The following is an 18,472-nucleotide window of genomic DNA, read 5'->3' as shown; positions in this document are numbered from 1 at the left end:
GGCCGAGAGCCTCGGGGCTCCCAGGCCGGCGGGCGGCGGCGTCACGTGAGGCGGCCCGGGCCGCGTGACCCGGCGGCCCGGCCCCCGGCGCCCCCTCCAGCTCCGCCCCTTCGCCCGCCACTCGCCGGAGGTTCTCGGGCCCCGACGCCTCAGAGGTCCCGGCGGCTGGGCCTGGCGGGACGGCGCGCGGCCGCGGCTGGCCTCCCAGGTACCCCGGCGGGGCGGGGAGGCTGGGCGCGGGCCCGAGCGCGCGGAGGCCCCTTCCCCTCGCTCCGCCTTCCCAGCGGGCCCGGCCGGCGCGCCGCGTTCCTCCTGCGCGCTCCCCCCGGCCTGGGTCCCCAGGCCCCCGGTCCGTCTGGCGCTGCGGCCAGGCGGGTGATGGGGCGGCCGGCGCCGCGCCGTTAGCGCCTCTGCTAGCGTTTCATCCGAGGAGGAGGAGGGACGGGGTGGGGGAGAAGCTCTGGAAAGTTTTCCCGGCTCCCTGTCTTTCGGAAGCTGCGGAGACGACGTTTTGCTCGGAGCTGAAGTCTGGCACGGCTCTGGGCGCTGGTCTGCGCGAGAGGAGACCTCCCCGCCGCCTCTCCCCGTCCTCCCTCGGCCCTTGCCAAGATCTTCGCATCTGTTCCTAAGCCTCAGTAGGTCGCCATACTCTGCACCGTCTCCCTTTCCTCCGCAACACGGAGTCCACCAAAGGGGTTTTATTTAATAGGGACTTTGGTCCGGGAGTGCGATGAACCGAGTGAAAAGACATTTCTCTAGTCCTGCGTCGGTTAAGCTGCCTGCTCTATTTAAGATGACCGTCTAGGCGCGCTCTATTCTGCTCTTGTAAGTGACTTTTTATGTTTATTTGCACGTGAGACACTCCGAAATCATCTGCTGCAGAACTCTGCATCTGAGGATTACAGTTTTATAAAGCAGTTTCATAACATTTAAGAAAACCCAGATTCATAGTCTTATTTGGTTTTGGCTTATTCTTTTTGGAGGGAGGATTATAGCTCTTGGAGGCAAAAACTGAGTTTCTGAAGCTGGTGTGTGTTGTGGGCTAGCACATGAGAGTATCGAGGTATATAATGCTGAAAGGAATGGGGAAAATGGTTTGAACCTGACAACAGTGTGTGGTGTGCTTTAAATTTTTTCAAGTATCTATTTGTAGTGAGCACTGGTGAATTTCACCTCTTTGGACTGCCTTCAGGGTTGAATAGGTATATTTAGAGTCTGTTAATATGGCAGTTAATCTGTGGTATGGATATCTTTTAATCCATTGTGCAAATACCAGTCCATTTATTAATACTTCTAGACTAGTCATTTTTTCCTACCCTCCCCAGCGTTTCTGTTGAAGAGGAAGGGTATTCATCTTTAAAGAGATTTCTTCTGCAGTGATTTTTATGTGATCCAAACGATCAAGTTCTGAGAACTTCAGAAAGCAGGTAGCTATAAAGATCAGTGCTATCAAGTTTGCGGCTTAAAAAATTCTTTAAAATTGTTTAAAGAGTTCGCTGTGTTCTCTGTCCAGCAGAAGCTTGGCTTCATCTTAATACTCAGCAGCTCAAGCTGGGAAGTCCAAGACTGTGTCTTCCTTTATCTGAAAGTCAGAGTGGGGAAATTGAAACAGAAGGGATGTGAAAGACCTTTATTATCATTATGACACTGTTCCTTCTGTGTGTCCTGCATTGAACAGTAAGACAGGCATGGAAAACAAGGTTTGGACCCTCAAGGAATGTCGAGTGCAGGCAGACATTAAGGAAGAATGTACATCACCTGTAATTTATATCATCTAAAGAGGACAAATATTTTGGGTGTAAGTCCTTTTTTTAAAAAAAAAAACAAAACTTTTTTTGAAGTCTAGTTGCTTTACAATGTGGTGGCAGTTTCTACCATACAGCAAAGTGAATCAGCTCTATGTATACATAGATCCCCTCATAAGTTCTTTTTAAAAACAGGTATACTGGATTGCTCTGTTCAGATAGTGAGATTTCATATTGTAAAAGGTACTGTGATACTCAAATTTAGTCCATTCCTGAACCTAGAAGAGCCAGTAGCAAGTTTGAGTATTGAAGTACTTAGCCAAATCTATTTGATTCTTGAGTTTGGATAGAAAGAGTTAAAATAGCTGGGGAGACCTCTCTTTATATATATATATTTAGTATAGATATGTTTTTTAAAAATGAGATTGTACCCCTGCATACGTAATATATTGTAAGTTGTGAAATGACTTCAGAAAATGATGAATCACATCTAGGGAAGATTATACTTAGACCATTCCTGAAGTCTGATGGTCTGTCTCCATCCCACAGTCCTAGAAGAGAAGATTCCATGGCTTTTGTGAGCTTAGCATCCCAGGGGGGAAAAAAGAATATTTTTGCCCCAATATTCTTTTTGATGCTTAAGAAAAAGTTTGAGTTTTGGAAATAGATAAAGTCTGTACCCTCTCTAATGCTTCAATCCTGAATTCAAGTGGTATCTTGAAAATGTTCAGTAATACTGTCTACAGCTGTGGAAGAGTGTTCCAGAGGTGACTGCCAGCAATTTATCCCATCCCTCCATTATCGCCCCTCCTCCCCTCAAGAGATGGAGTCTGTTTCTGCTCCCTCTGAACCTAGGCTTTCCACATCACTCACTTTGACCAGTAAATGTGGTGGAAGTGCTGTGAGTCAGTTCTGGACATAGTCCTTAAGAGCCTGGCAGCTTGAGCATTTCCTCTCTTGGGGGCCAACAGCTGGTATAGAGGCTTGAGCTAGACTAGGTGGAGAAAGACCACCTGAGAAGGTTTATGTGAACAAGGCCTGGCCCGTTTCAACCCTGCTTAAGCGCCCAGTGCCTGCGATCCCAGCTGAGCCCACTTAAAACACAGCATTGAGTGAAATAACAAATTGCTGTTGTTTTAAGCCACCGAGTTTTGGGATGGCACGTTACTCAGCAACAGATAACTGAAACAGCGTAGCACCTTGTGCAGTGAAACCCTGGGTATGAATCCGGTTTGCGTATACAGCTGTCCCAAGATGGGATCCATGAGCACAAGACTGTGGTCAACATACTCAGGGGCATGCTTTAAAGATAAGTCTCTCAATTAATTACATCTTTATTTCATATTACATAGGGATGCACTAGTTGAATTAAGTACAGTTTAATGAAGGCTATGGCTATGTCTGGGCTTCCCTGGTTGCTCAGCTGGTAAAGAATCCCCCTGCAGTGCAGGAGACCTGGTTGAATTTCTGGGTTGGAAAGATCCCCTGGAGAAGGGATAGGCTACCCACTCCAGTATTCTTGCCTGGAGAATTCCCATGGACAGAGAAGCCCGGTGGGCTATAGTCCATGGGGTCAAAAAGAGTCGGACACAGCTGAGCCACTAGGCACAGCATAGCACCTGGCTGGCTATATCTTGTATTCTCCTAGATGATGGTTAAGTCAAAAGACAGTTTCTTTTGTGTAATTGGGTATTATTTGTATATATGATCAGTCTTAAGTTAACACTTGGTGATAGCAGTGTCTGACATGTTTTAGAGGAATTGCCCATTGTTGAGGTTGGATGTGTGGTGTTCCTTGAAGTTTGCCACTTGATGAACGTAGCACCCTCATGATCGTAGTCTTAAGTGCAGATGTAAGATCTGTTGCAGGGAACACAAGTCTGGGAAGTGCTTTGCTTTCAAGGGTCAAGGAGAGTGAATTGTATGCAAGCTGTCATTTCTAGTGAATATGATATAGGACTTCAAAAATCCACTGATGGATTTTTCAGGGGCAGTTCTTACTGCCTTTTAAAATAATTATTTATTTATTTGGCCATGCAAGTTCTTAGTCTTGGCATACAGGATCTTAGTTATGTGGCACATGGAATCTGTTAATAGTCCCCTGACCAGGGATGGAACCCCAGCCCTCTGCCCTGGGATTGGGAAGTCTTAGCCACTGGACCACCAGGGAAGTCCCCTTGTCTTTAAATGAAAAAAAAAATCATCTGAGCAGCTTTTCATTCTAATTCTGGTTCAGTTAAAAAAAAAATCCAAAAACCCCTCTTTTCTGGAGAAGAAAATCTCATTGGAGATCAAGTGAGTGCTTTTGTAGACTGATAGTCTCCACCTCTGCTGGACTCTGTATAACATCTTTGTAGGTTTCCCTGGTCAGTGTTCTTTCCCATCCTTCCTGGTGGCTACTTCAGTCTCCCCCCACCTCTTTTTTTTATTTTTTATTTTTTTGATGTAGACCTTTTTTTTTTTTTAAGTCTTTATTGAATTTGTTACAGTATTGATTCTGTTTTATGTTTTGGTTTTTTGGCCATGAGGCATGTGGGATCTTAGGTCCCTGGCCAGGGATCAAACCTGCACCCCCTGCATTGGAAGGTGAGGTCTTAAGCACTGGACCTCCAGGGAGGTCCTACCCTTATTTTTTATTGGTTCACTCCATCTTTTGTTGCTACCTCCCCTCTTACTCTCAGCCGAAAGCCTTCCCTCTTCGTTCACAGGGAGAATTTATGAAAGAGAATGCTCTCAGATGCAAGTCAAACCCACAATGAGATACTGCCTCACACCCACTAGGGTGATTATAATGACAAAGACAGACAATAAGATGGAGAAACTGGAACCCCCTACGTTGCTGGTGGAACTGAAAAATGCAGACCCTCAGCAGCCAAGAGAGGACAATAAATAAGGAAATTACCTCCAGCCTTTTAAATTCCTTTTCATCAGGTCTGTCCTTCACCTTTTACACGCTCTCAAACCATTGCAACCTGGCCTTATTCACCCATGGCCTCCCTGAGGCTTCTTAACAATTGCCAGTAATTTTTGGTAAACCCAACAGACCTTTCTCAGTCCTCACTTTGTCTGGTCTCTCAGCAGCATTTGACCCAGACACTGCCTCTTGCGTCCCTAGGCTCCTGTGACACTCTCCTCTTGGTTTTCTTCCTGCGCTGCCTCTTCCTCCCGCCTCTGTCATGAAGCCCTGCTTGTCCCTTTCCTGTTGGAGTTCCTTTGAGTTTTTTCCAAGACCGTCTTCTCTTCTTACTCCACACACTTTTTCCTGAGTGATCTCATGCCAGATTTCCAAGTCTCCAATACAGATCTCTTGCTTTTTAAAATTATTATTGTTATTTTTTGAACTAGAGTTGATTTGCAGTGTTAGCTTCAGGTGTACGGCACAGTGATTCGGTCATACATTTGGGTACATATCTGTACAGCTCTCTTTCTTGATCTTCAGATTTATAAATCTGTCTATTCTACATACCCACTTTGATATCCCACAGGTAGCTAAAATGCCCAGAGTAGAATTCCTCATCTCCCCCTGAAACTTGCTGTGTTCTCTCCCACCATGAGTTGTTAAGGATCCCTCAGTGCCTGAGCCGAGCGTCTGAGTGTGAGCCTTGGCTCTCCCTTTCCCTTGTGTCGCCTCCTCCTCCTGTTCAGTCAGTTACAGAATGCTTTTGAATTTGTCTCTGGGTTGTTTTCTCCACTTCTGTTTACCTGGCATAGACGTCCGTTCTTTCTTCCCTGGTTACCGCAGCCACCTTAGGCCCTGGGTGTGTCTCCTTCGTCATCCCCATCTAGTCTCTGCATTCTGTCGAAGTTTCCTTCACAGACACACATCTGATCATGCCACTTCCGTGCTTAAGTTCCTTTGGTAGTTACTTGTTGCCTTTTGGATAAACTAAGCTTTTCGGCCACCCTATGCGAAGAGCCGACTCATTGGAAAAGACACTGATGCCTGGAAAGATTGAGGTCAGGAGGAGAAGGGGATGACAGAGGATGAGATGGTTGGATGGCATCACCAACTCGATGGATATTAGTTCAAGCGAGCTCTGGGAGATGGTGAAGGACAGGGAAGCCTGGCATGCTGCAGTCCATGGGGTTGACTGAATAGCAACAAGCTTTTTGCAGCAAGTGTGGCCACGCTGTGGTTAGCATCTATTTCTGTGCCTCGAAACCACCCCCCCTGCCACCCCGATTCCATGAAGTTCTGCTGGGGGAGAGACTGGCTCTGTGTCTTGTTTACCTAGAGGACATCCAGTTAACACTTACAGAGTGAATAGAGTGTGCTTCTGCCCATCCATTGCTGGAATTGTAGTTTGGCTTTAGGCCATCACAGGGCACAGGGATACTCTTCATGCAGTGGAGAGTAGTAGGTGAAATCATTTTAGAGATGTCCCAGGAGGAGAGGTTCATGACACCAGAGATAGATTTGAACTTGGGCCCATCCATTTCTTTAACTATTCACTTGTCTATTTTTACGTGGCCTATTTTGCTAAATCTGCATGCTTGATGCAACAAAGAATAGAAGCGTAGAAAAAAATTATTTGTAGTCATGGAGATTTCTTTTCTGTTTCCTTTTGAAAATAAAAGTATGTCGTAAAAGCAGCATAACTTCACAACCCTGAAGTTATCCTCTTTTGTTGCTAGTGCCGTGTCCACTTGGGTGGTTTGCTTTGCTAACCTGGGCATGTGGCTTCTGTAAAATGATTTCTTCACTTACAATGAATGGGCTGTCAGATTCCCAGGTGTCCTAGAATTGATTGCCTCAAGCTTCTGTGCAATGACATGAATGCAGCCTCTTGGAGGATGAAGCTTAAGAATCGCTTTCTGAGGCCATTATTGCACATTGAACTTCGAATCAGGTAACCTGTTGGGTGAGAAGTAACAGTTGTCTTCTTCAATGAGTAATGGACTTGAATGAAGCTGATGAGGCCAAAGGGAATCGCAGTATGTGTGTTAGGAAATTGCAAGAGAGCAGTCATGTGGCCCTTCAATGAAGGTAGGAGGGTTACCTTGTCCCTTGCACAGAGGTGTCTTGAGGGATGGCAGAAACTCCTTTGGAGAACACTTCATTCTTAGGGTCCCATAGTCTTTGTGGAATTTATCAAGTATTCGGGGCATTCTTTCTTACTCTTTCATTCTTGAGTGAGTGAGAGTCACTTAGTTGTGTCCGACCCTTGGAGACCCCATGGACTATAAGCCACCAGGCTCCTCTCTCCATGGGTTTTCCCAGCCAAGGATACTGGAGTAGGTTGCCATTTCTCTCTCCAGTTTTCATTCTTGCCATACAGTAATACTGCAGAAAAGAGAAGTGAACGGCAGTTGCTCCAGCTGTTTCAGCACCAGTGTCTCAGCCAGTCTCTGAAACTTTGCTGCTTTGCAAGATTTGTATCAGAATAGATGAAACAGTTATAGTGTATTTTTTAAAGGGTGAAGTAGTAAAAAAGAATACCAAATTTATTATTTTATAATTGTTTTTAATTTCTTATTAATTTGACTTGAATTTTTTAGCCAGTGCCCTTCCTTTCCCAGGATCAAGGCACCTGGGAAAGGTAATTATTAATGTTTCTTATGTGTATTAAATGATTTTAAGTAACTTTTGTTTCACAGAAGTAAAAGATATTTACCAGTTTTCATCAATTAATAGCCAGACAAAAAAATAAAAGATAATTACAATTGCAAGCCATGATGGAAACATGATTAACCTAACAGTATAAAATAATTACATAACAAAAGTGTTTTTGTATTTAAAAGATTTTTGAGCTCATTCTCTGGAGGCTTGTCTGGACCTGGGAAATACATTTGGTGTCGAGATCAGTGTTGTAGCATCTGCTGGGTCTCAAAAAGCTCATCAGAATAAGTGTGGAAGAAAATAGTAAGAGTAACATGCGGCTCTTCTGTAACTTCAGAGGTTTTTTGAATTGCTCGTGTTGTAGCATAGATACAAGACACAACAAGTTATAAAACTGTGCTTCAGAAAAGTTTACCCCGAGCCCTAGAATTCCTGTTTGAAAGCCTTCCTAGAATTGAAACATAATGTACTCCAAAATAGGGAAAGATGGCCACGCTCTGAATCTCTTGTGTTCAAATGGGAACTTACACGGGCGACAAGAGGAGGCTGTAAAGAAACACTCGTTCCTGCAGGAAACCCGGATGAGCTCCACCGAGGAAATGCTTTCATGTTGCCGTACGCTGGAGGGAATTTGACTTCTGGAACTTCATATAACCGGTTTCTGGGAGATGTCCTTTTTATATAGTTGTAACTGCTGTGCACATAATTTTTTTTCCATTTACAGGTATCAGCTGGCCTGTGTTGCCGCGTTTGTCTCATTGCTTACTTAGTTATTCCACTTGTATTTGCATTTTAGCTTTCTGCTTGCTAGGGTTGACTTTCCGTTCGTCCTAAAGTTTCTCAGAGACAGGGGTCATAATTGTATCGCTTTATGCTTTTCCCCAGCATTATTGGTATGTGGGGTCAGAAGAATGAATATATATTATCATTTTGTTGACATTATCAAATGGTAGTGCTTTCTTGTAAGACATCGTAGACTTTATCAATAGCTCATTAACTGTAAATAAATCCCTATTTTAAGATGGCCTAGCAACTAAACTGATAATTAAAATCATCACCCATCCAGTTTATGAAAAGAGAGAAACCTTTACTAGGGATCTTCAGTTTATATATAAGTGCTCTAAAGATTTTTCAATTAAAAAATCATTTTTTCATATTTGCCATGACTGTTTCTGGATGTCGTCTAAACCTGGCTATGGCTGGTATGGTGCGGAACACATAGGCCATTTTAGACGGATTGTTCCAATGCTCAGAGTCCTTCCTGTTTCCTGTGAGGATGTCAGCTTCCGTGATAAAGAGTGATGCAATCTCACTTCATGCCCGGAGGATGACGCCAGCCAGGGGAGTCAGAGTCGGGGAGCTGCCCAGTTCTGCTGCTGTCTCGCTCTTATCATCTCTTTTCCTTAGGAAGCTTTCGGGTGAGCAGAAGACGGGTTGCAGGGGTGAAGTCCCATCGGTGACATCAGTCTCTTTTGTGCCAAATACATCTGAGTAGAGTTCGGGGGTTGAGGTCTCTGTGGACGCCAAGGGCTGGCTTACAAGGCAACCCCAAATTTCTGGTATCGTTTAGTATTGAGACCATTATTTGATCAGATGAAAGTTTTCTTGTATTATTTTCCTGTTTTTTAAAAATACTAAACATTTTCAAATATATTTTTGCTAGATCAGTAAAACAATGCCTTCCCCGCACCCTCCCTTAACACTCGGTTCTTAGGGGAAAGGAAAACAGACGTGCTTTTAGGGGAATCAGATGGGCTGCTGCGCACCCCTGTCTCCAGGTCTAATGCAGGTTTCTGTAATTGGAAGGTCTGTGTCTGTCCTCTTGATTGAATTTGCTTTCAGAGAGTACAATGAAACAACTTTTTCTTCCCCATGCCACCAACTCTGAGGGGCAGTGCCAGTTGCCAGGAAAAGCCAGCCAGGGAATGTGATGCAGGTCTGTGGTGCTAGTGCACACAGAGTCAGTCCCTGGCAACACGGGATGTATGTTATTTTTTTTTAAGGATGTGTTTTCTAGTGGCAGAGAGAATACAGAGATCTGAGTGGGTTGGCATATTATCCTTTGAGAGTGTGAAAGTGAAAGTGGCTTGGTCGTGTTCGATTCTTTGTGACCCCAGGGACTGTAAAGTCCTTGAAATTCTCCAGGCCAGAATACTGGAGTGGGCAGCCTTTCCCTTCTCCTGGGGATCTTCCCAGTCCAAGACCTGGATCAAACCCAGGTCTTCCGCATTGAAGGCGGATTCTTTACCAGCTGAACCATAGAGGAAGCCCTTGAGAGGGTTAAACTGTTTTCTAATCTCTGCTTCCATTTGTCTTTTTTGTTTTTTCATGTTTATTTTATATCCATGTAGCCAAGAAAACAAAACAAAACATTGATCCACCTATTAATGTACAGTGAATGATAATTCATTCTGCACGTATCAGTGCTATTTATGAGAACGTATTTCCTAAATAAAATAATGGCTAAAAATAATGTTGCCAAAAAAATCACTGTCTTGTTGAACTTCATGAGTAACTGTTTAGCATAACGGGCATGCTAATTACAGCTCATTCTTTATGATTATCAATCAAGTCCTGGAAGGACCTGTTCATCATAGCAATTAGTTTGGTCTGGTTTGAAATGCTGTATGTACTGGAAAGTTCTAAGAAGGTTGTATTTCTTTTATGAGTAGAAATGTTCCATTCAGAATTTCCCTAATCTGAGTTTGCTTTTCTGAGACAGAATTATGACTATCCTTTTCCTAAACTATTTTTCAGTTCTGAAACTCTTCTACATTTAACTTTTAAAAATACATGCTTGAGGTTATTAATACAGGCTTGATAAAAGCCCGTGGGACCTTTCTTTGATTTTTAAAAATTGTGGTTAAAACATGCATAACGTTAAATTTACCATTTTAAAACCATTTCTGAGTATACAGTTTAATGACATTAAGTCAGTCACATGGTCATGCCAGTGTCCCCACTTTCAATGTCCAGAATGTTCTCGTCATCTCTACTGAAATTCTGTACCCTATTTACTAACACCCCATTCCCACCTCCCCCAGGCCCTGGCAACCTCTTTCTACTCTCTGACTCTGTGAATTTGAGTACTCTAGGTATCTCATGTACGTGGACACATACAGTGTTTATTCTTTTGTGTCTAGCCTGTCTTACTTAGCATAATGTCTTAAGGGTTCATCCTCATCGTGTGTTAGTATTTCATTTCAAGGCTGCGTAACATTCCATTGCATCCATGTTTATTCATTCCAGTGGGTACATATTTTGTCTATCCGTTCATCTGTTGATAGACATTTGAATTTTCCATCTTTTGGTGGTTGTGAATAATGTTGCTTTGAACATTAGTGTACAGCTGCCTGCGACCCTGCTTTCAAATCTTCGGGGTATACACTAGCAGTGGGGTTGCTGCTAAATCACATGGTAGTTCTGTGTTTGATTTTTTTTGAGGAACTTCCATAATGTTTTCCATGTTGGCTGTTCAGTTCAGTTGCTCATTTGTGTCTGACTCTGCGACCCCATGGACTGCAGCACGCCAGGCCTCCCTGCCCACCACCAACTCCTGGAGCCTACTCAAACTCACGTTGGCTGTACCATTTCACATTCACACCTTCTACACTTAAGTTTATATTAAAAATTCATTTTACAGATTTGCCAGAAGCGTTCTGTCCTCCTAGGTAGTGAATTGAAGGTACAAATACCTCTTAAAACTTGTAACAGATTAGGAGGATAAACATAGTTAAGATAACTATTATTTTCATTTAAAATGCTTGTTTATTTTTTATCACAAAATATGTATTACAGAAATTTGGAATATAATTAAGCAAAAAACAAAAAAAAAAAATCACCTCTATCTTTCCAGAGAAGTACATTACATATGATACTTAAAAAATTATATTCTTTTTCTGTATACATTATACTTAAAGTTGTATTCACATGGTGCATATTGTCTTATTATATACCTAAGTCTTGCAGAGTGCTTTTGGGTTTTGTGGGTTTCCTGGTTTGTCTTGGTTTTTCTCTTGGAAATGAGCGCATAGTTTAGCTTTTGTTAGCATCTTCCCCGAGTGCACACTGATGTCGGGCAGAAAAGCACTGGGCTATCAGCCTTAAGATACCTGCTTGTCACGGTTGTTGTTCAGTCGCTAAGTTGTGTCCGACTCTTTTGAGACCTCACGGACTGCAGCACGCCAGGCTCCTCCACTGTCCCAGAGTTTGCTCAGATTCATGTCCATTGAGTCAGTGATGCTGTCTAACCATCTCATCCTGTCACCCCCTTCTCCTTTTGTCTTCAGTCTTTCCCGGCATCAGGGTCTTTTCCAGTGAGTGGGTTCTTTGCGCATCAGGTGGCCAAAGTGTTGGCACTTCAGCATCAGTCCTGCCAGTGAATATTCAGGGTTGATTTCCTTTAGGATTGACTGGTTTGCTCTCCTTGCAGTCCAAGGGACTCGAGTCTTCTCCAGCACCACAGTTCGAAAGCATCAATTCTTCAGTGCTCAGCCTTCTTTATGGTCCAACTGTCACATCTGTATATGATTGCTGGAAAAAATGATAGCTTTGACTAGACGGACCTTTGTCAGCAAAGTGATATTTCTGCTTTTTAATATGCTGTTTAGGTTTGTCATAGACAAGGAGGAGGTAATGGCAACCCACTCCAATATTCTTGCCTGGAGAATCCCATGGACAGTATAAAAAGGCAAAAAGGACACCCTGGCTAATCACCGCTGAATACTTAGCAAGGTACATTCCTATCCAGGGTGGCTTAGGTTGAGTGGACCTAGTGAACCTAACAGGTGTGAAGATTCTTCCCTATTAGTTACACATCTTCAGTCCATTCATTGGTGGAATAGCTTCACAAGTTGCTATTTGAAGCGTTTAATTTGTTTTTGAAAACTCCGGAGTGATGATTTAAAGGAAACGTAGTTAAACTATGTTTATGTTCCTCTACAGTGAAATCCATACGGTTAGATAAAAACTGTTAGCACCTGTGCTTCACACTTAGGCACAGTTGGTAGATACCACAGGACATCAGCATTGTCCTAACTAATTCCACTTTTCCTGTGATGGATCCTTGTATTTCCCAGTCATTGAAAGTCACAGGGTTCTTCAGTCTGATAAGTGCCTGGGTGCTAAGTCGCTTCAGTTGTGTCTGACTCTTTGCAACCCTATGGGTTGTAGCCCATCAGGCTCCTCTGCCCATGGGATTCTCCAGGCAAGAAGATTGGAGTGGTTTGCCCTGCCCTCCTCCATGGGATCTTCTGACCCAGGGATCAAACCCGTGTCTCTTAGTCTCCTGCATTGGCAGGCAGGTTCTTCACCACTAGCACCACCTGGTATGTCTGATAACAGGTTTCATAAAAGGTTAAGTGGTTAATTTTTAGTGATTCTGCCTGCTTTGGCTTTTTGGATTAGCACTTTTATAATTTTGTGATAGAGGGTGGAATGTTAAGTCTTTGAAGTTGATAGAATGATGCTTCTTAGTATGATTTTCTTAATAACCAGCAAAGATACCACTGCCCCCAGGAAGAAGAGTAATTCAATGTCTCACCACAGTAAAGTAACTAATGATGATGGCGGTCATTCTGAGCTAATCAGAACATTCTGGTGGTATTTCCATGTGCATTGCGCTGCCTCAGTAAAGGCTCACCAGAAGCCCAGGCTCAGGACTGATCCGTGTCATGGGCAGCACAGGACAAGTCCTGGGTTTTGATGGCTCCACAGAGCTCTTAGAGAACCTTGCTTCTGTTCTGAAGATCCCCTGTTCATGTTATCAGTTGGCCAGGTTGAGTCTAGTCTGATGAAGACCCACTCCGTGCCTTAGTCCACAACCCAAGGGTATACTTTGTGCCACATGCTCTTGTGACCTCTCTGAGGATGAAGGACACATGTAGTCCTCAAGGCCTGCCTTCTCAGTGGTTTTGGGAGAATGAAGGTACCAATGACATTCCCAAGGTTTAACCAGGTAAATCCAGACAGAGGCATTTTGGGGAATTAGGGAATGGATTTTTTTTTTTTTTGGAGGTAAATTTCTTTTATATTTGAGGCATTTGAAAAGATGCTGGTGTACGTGTCTGAGACAAGGTAAAGACAGAAGGAAGCCGTGTTGGGAGCAGTTCAGCCCTTCAAGGACTGATGTTCTCTGTAAGAAGAGTCTCAGGAGTGGGTGTTGAATCCTGACTGCCCCTGACTGCCCCGTGACCTGGGGAAGTCATTTCACCTTTGAACCTCTTTCATTACCTGGTAAGCGTGGATTATGGTCTCTTCCTTGTGAGGCTATTGTGGAGATTAAATGAAATAATGTCTGTGAAGCTACCTAGCACAGAGCAGGTCCTTGATCCTTTTCGTTTCTGACTTCCTGCTCTGGCTGGTTTCATTACCAGGAGTAAATTGCTTGCTTGGAGTAAATTGCTCTGAAGCTACCTAGCACAGAGCAGGTCCTTGATCCTTTTCGTTTCTGACTTCCTGCTCTGGCTGGTTTCATTACCAGGAGTAAATCGCTTGCTTGGCTAGTGTCGCTGCCTTTGTGTTCAGAAATCCCTGGAGCTTATTCTTTGCATCTTGAACTGTAGATTTTTGCAGAGCAGCTTTTTGGAAAACCCAGGCTTAGGACGGTTATCACATCCCATGGATTGATTAAAAGCAAACCTGGGACTAAAACCCAGGCCTCAGGGCGCCAGTCCTTTCCACCAGGCCAGGGTTATTTGGTAATGCTTTCTGCTTTTCTGAGGAGTGTGGGCATGGAAGATACATGCTTCGACTTTTTTATTGACTCTCAAGTTACCAGCGTTTGGAGCAGTATCTCATAAAGCTTCACATAATTTAGCATGCATAAACTCAGTTCGTATGATGAGCTATCATTATACACGTTAGCTTGATTTTTTTTTCTTTTTTTAGCAGATTACCAAACCCTTAGGGCAGAGCTGCCTGTAAACTGATTAATGACTGCAGAATAATTGCACTGCTGTCAGGAAATTGTATGACTTTGAGTGGTAATATCCTTTTATGTTATAATTTTAAAGGTGGTGAATTGTATTTTTGGCTGATACAATTATTCCCCCCCTCATTTAAAATGTAATTGTATATTACCATTAAGTATTAAATTTTGACACAGTTTGGTACAGGTTTTGATTTAGTTCATATTCTAGAAGAATGGTGTCTGGATTTTCTTGGAATTTATGTCCCTCCTTGTAGATATCCCCACTGTTTCATTTCTTGTGTTTTTCTCCCCTTGTTTTGTAAGAGGCACAAGGCAGACCATTTGGGGGGCATCTTTTCTGTTACTTCTAAAAGCTTTTAAGACTGTCTTCTTAGCATGCAAAGAACACTTCTAAATCAGGAACTAAGAAAAGAATGAGAGTCCAGTAGAAAAAATACTGACTTTATGTAGTGGGATGACACCGGTCTCTTAATCATATGAGACCGAGAGGTGAAGGGTGCACACACTTACTAGTTTGAGCAAGCTCTTAAAATCCCTTTGTCTCCATTTCCTCGTCTGTCAAGTGAGGATTAAATGAATTAATAAATGTAAAACAACTTGGGACAGTATTTGGCACACAATACTCAAGAAGTGTTAGCTGTTGCTATGATTGTGATTATGTAAAAAAAAAAAATTATCCCAACCTCACTCATCCTAAGAGAAATTCAAGTTTAAGCAAAGCTGAGACACGTGAAAATACACTGTGAGCGAGGGTGCAGGTGAAGGGTGGTGCCGTGCGTGGACGATTCTTTTATATGAATATATAGGTACTGCTTTAGCAGAGGACAAGTAAAAATAGCTGTTAAAGGTAAAAGAGCTATTAGATTTTGACCCTGCTGTTCCACTTTTAGGAATTTATCTTAGAAACTTACATTAAAAAGACGTGTACGTATGCAAGCAGTAGTTTCAGTGTTGTTCATGTTAGCAACAGACTGGTAGGGACTCATCTATTTCTGGTGGGAGGCGTTGGAGTTGTTAAATTCATACAATGAAATGTGCTTGTGGAAGCACTGAAGAGAGACGACGTTCATGTGTTAATGATTCCAAAGATGTCCTATTAAGGGGAAGGGGGAAGCTTTCACCCCCACACCCCCACACCTGCCATGTAAGTCTGCACTGTCTCTGGAAGGAATTAGAATCGACTGTGGTAGCGGTTGCCTTTGAAGAGAGGGTCAGGGAGGGGCTGTAGGGAGACTGACTTTCCTGTATCCTTTTGTACCATCTGGAACAGGAAAATGTTAACATGCGTAAGTGTTAGTTTTTCCGCTCCCTGAAGTCCTTTGTGTGCTCCCACCAACACACGTGTGTGCGCATGTACATACACCCTCATGCTCACTTTTCAGAACAAATGTTAGTCCAGGGGTCCAACTGTGCAGTGATAAGAACCAGCCTGTGCTGGTGGTGGTGAATGCTTACTGAATATGCGCTGTGATCCTTGGGGCATTGCAAGCATCTTACCCTTCTCATCCAAGCAGGTGCTGATGAGCAAAACCTCCCTGGGTGGTGGAAACTGAGGCCCTGGCTAAGTAAGCCCAAGACCCAGGGCTCTCCTGTAGTTGCTGGCAGAGGTGCTGGGGCCAAAAAAGACCTTGACTTGTGTGTCTGTTTTTAGACATCTGAGAAGAGAGTGAGTTGGAAGGACCGTTAAGAGTTCTGTGCCTCATTAGGAAACCCTGGATGTGTCTATCAACTCTTTGATTCTATTTTCAGTTTCCAGAGGTGAGCGCCAGAATGGAAACTCACGAGGCTTGGTAGATTTTTGTGCTTCGTGCAGCCCCCTGGAATTTCTAGAAATACTTTTGAACCCTCAGAGAATTGGAGCTATGACCAAGATTCTTTGTGTGAAACTTCTTGAACAGATCAACTGTAGAGTTTTATGGAGATTGGTACATATCTCTACCTTGTATAGGATGCTCTTTAAGCTGATTGCTACTTGCCTGAAGGCTGTAGTTATCAGCTCTGACATCATGATGAGGGTGAATTGGCTTAATCCTTGTGCGTCTAACATTTCTCAATGTGAAATGCAGTGTGGTCTGTATATATGTAGAAAAGGTAGTCATATAAATTACGCATTGAATATGGTACTTTCTTTTATGGTTTCATCCAGTAAATCTTAGGCTACTGCTTCTTAATATTTTTCCCATTCCAGGCTGTTGAGGGATGTTCCATTTCTATCAGTAAACAGTGGCTCATCCTGGGAGCAGTAGTGGAGAGTGGGAAGGTAGAGATAAATGATTCTGATTTTTATAACACACACACCCACACACACTCACACTCTCCTAGTTGAGATGAGAATTAACTCTCTTAGACAAATGAATATTGTAACCTTTAACTTTATCTCATTACCTTGGAGGCAGAAATACCTGATGAGACTGTCAGATTGCACGCAAAACATGTTCGTGACCTTTGAGCCCTGACTTGTAAGCAGGCACGACAGACAGCCGGTTCTAGCCAGTGGTTCTTCTCGTTACAGGAAAAGGCCCAGCTTCGAAGGTGGAGGAAGGATTCGACACTGTGCTGGGGAACGTGAGCCATCCATTTAACCGAGAGTAGGTGGTTTAATCTGAAACCAGCTTCCGTTTCCTCTTTATCAGCGTGGTCTTTTTCGGGTTCAGCGAGTGGCTGTTTAATCTCTTCTGGAACCCTCTCTGTTTGTTACAGCAGAGATGTCGGCTCCTTTGTAGGAATCACTTGAAGCCAGAGTCATGGTGGACGTGGGAAAGTGGCCCATCTTCACTCTGCTGTCGCCTCAGGAGATCGCGTCCATCCGGAAAGCTTGCGTCTTCGGCACCTCAGCCAACGAAGCGCTCTATGTCACTGACAGCGACGAGGTGGGCCTCTCCCAAACCCCAGAGCTTCCTTCTAGAGCTTTCCGGGAGGTTGAGTCTGCTGTGTGCAGACTGAGAAAAAAGGAGGGCAGGAGGAGAACCTGAAATCCAGAAAGATGGTGTGTCTTTGATGTAATTTGTCTTTTCCTTCAGTTTCTTGATTTAATACCCGTCACCCCTGCTGCCCTTCGAGTTTCATTGCTTGTTGCTCAGTAGCTTAGTCATGTCCGACCCCCTGGACTGCCGCATGCCAGGCTTCCCTGTCCTTCACCATCTCCCGGAGTTTGCTGACATCCGTCTCTATTGAGTCAGTGATGCCAACCAACCATTGAGTTTCATGGTACAGCCAAATACTATAAAACTTAAGTAGGCAGCAGAGGTTGGATTTTAACAGCCGTGTCAGTCTCTACCTATCTGCTGAGCGGTCAAGCTGAGCTGAAGCGCGTCTATGTTCAGGGTGGAGAAGGGACCCTTTGTGTAGCTGCAGGCCAAGTGACTCAGACAGAACTGTTTGTCTCCCAGGTCTTTGTATTTGGACTGAACTACAGTAACTGTTTAGGAACTGGAGATAACCAGAGTACACTGGTACCCAAAAAGCTGGACGCCTTATGTGGAAAGAAGATTAAGAGTCTTAGTTACGGGAGTGGACCCCACGTTCTTCTCAGCACGGAAGGTAAAGTGGCAACAAGTTCAGCGTCTTCTGTTTGTGGGAAATCGAGCGGTTAATTCTAATCTAAGAGGAGGTAGGGCTGTGCCACATACTGAGTTTCGAATGATTTGTTTAATTTCTGAGCGGAAGTACATAAAGCAGGTGAAAGTTATTAAACACTTCAGGCTCCCCTTGGAATAGCCGTCGGACGACTTTCATTTTAAGCAAACTTGTGAGGTTTTAGGCGACTTCTGTAAAGTTGTGGAAGATGAACCGCAGCAGACGAAGTGGTCCTTCAGCCCAGTTTTTCAGTGAGTTTTGTTGTAGCGTGGCAACGTCCAGGTTTTACTTGGTACGTTTTTAAAAACACAGGTGATACTGCTTTTGCTTTACTGGTGTCATTTCTGTATCTTGAATTCAAGTCTCAGTTCATTTCCTGGCATTCACGTGGCCGCCATATAGAAAAAAACTGGGGTACCTTCTTCCTGCCTCTCTGAGATCAGCAGAGAGGCCTCCGTGTTCTTCCCAGGCTGTTGATCTGTACCGTGGGCGCCCGGAACGCCCTGAGTCAGCCATGCATAACCCGGCTTCTTCCCTTCACGTTTGGGCACATGAGTTCCTGCTCTCTTGCTTTTGTTGGGTAAACTGTAGGGTGCACGGGAGTGTTTGCGTCTCTGCCTTTCTGTCTCTAGCCTGGGGAATCACGGCTTCCTTGGGTGT

The 18,472-nt window shown here is 43.8% G+C and overlaps 1 protein-coding gene across 24 annotated transcripts in view; it reads left to right on the top strand.

The window, feature by feature from the left end:
• Window positions 1–18,472, top strand: part of RCBTB1 (RCC1 and BTB domain containing protein 1) — a 53,116-nt gene continuing 34,644 nt past the window's right edge. For 2 of the 24 annotated variants that reach the window (XR_011259363.1, XM_069601384.1), the window contains exons 1-4: window positions 120–208; window positions 16,749–16,824; window positions 16,940–17,106; window positions 17,626–17,776. Coding sequence is in view for 12 of the 24 variants with exons in the window: in XM_069601384.1 (XP_069457485.1) it covers window positions 16,981–17,106; window positions 17,626–17,776 (277 nt within the window). In the remaining 12 variants the exon portion in view is untranslated. Of the gene's footprint in view, window positions 826–16,748; window positions 16,825–16,936; window positions 17,107–17,625; window positions 17,777–18,472 lie in introns of all 24 variants that reach the window. The other 22 variants (XR_011259362.1, XM_069601393.1, XM_069601383.1 and 19 more) reach the window with 19 other exon arrangements.

This window comes from Ovis canadensis, chromosome 10 (genome assembly GCF_042477335.2).
Source record: "Ovis canadensis isolate MfBH-ARS-UI-01 breed Bighorn chromosome 10, ARS-UI_OviCan_v2, whole genome shotgun sequence".
Classification (NCBI taxonomy): Eukaryota; Metazoa; Chordata; class Mammalia; order Artiodactyla; family Bovidae; genus Ovis; species Ovis canadensis.
The sequence above is the reverse complement of the archived record's forward strand: the minus strand, read 5'-3'. Positions and strand labels throughout refer to the sequence as shown.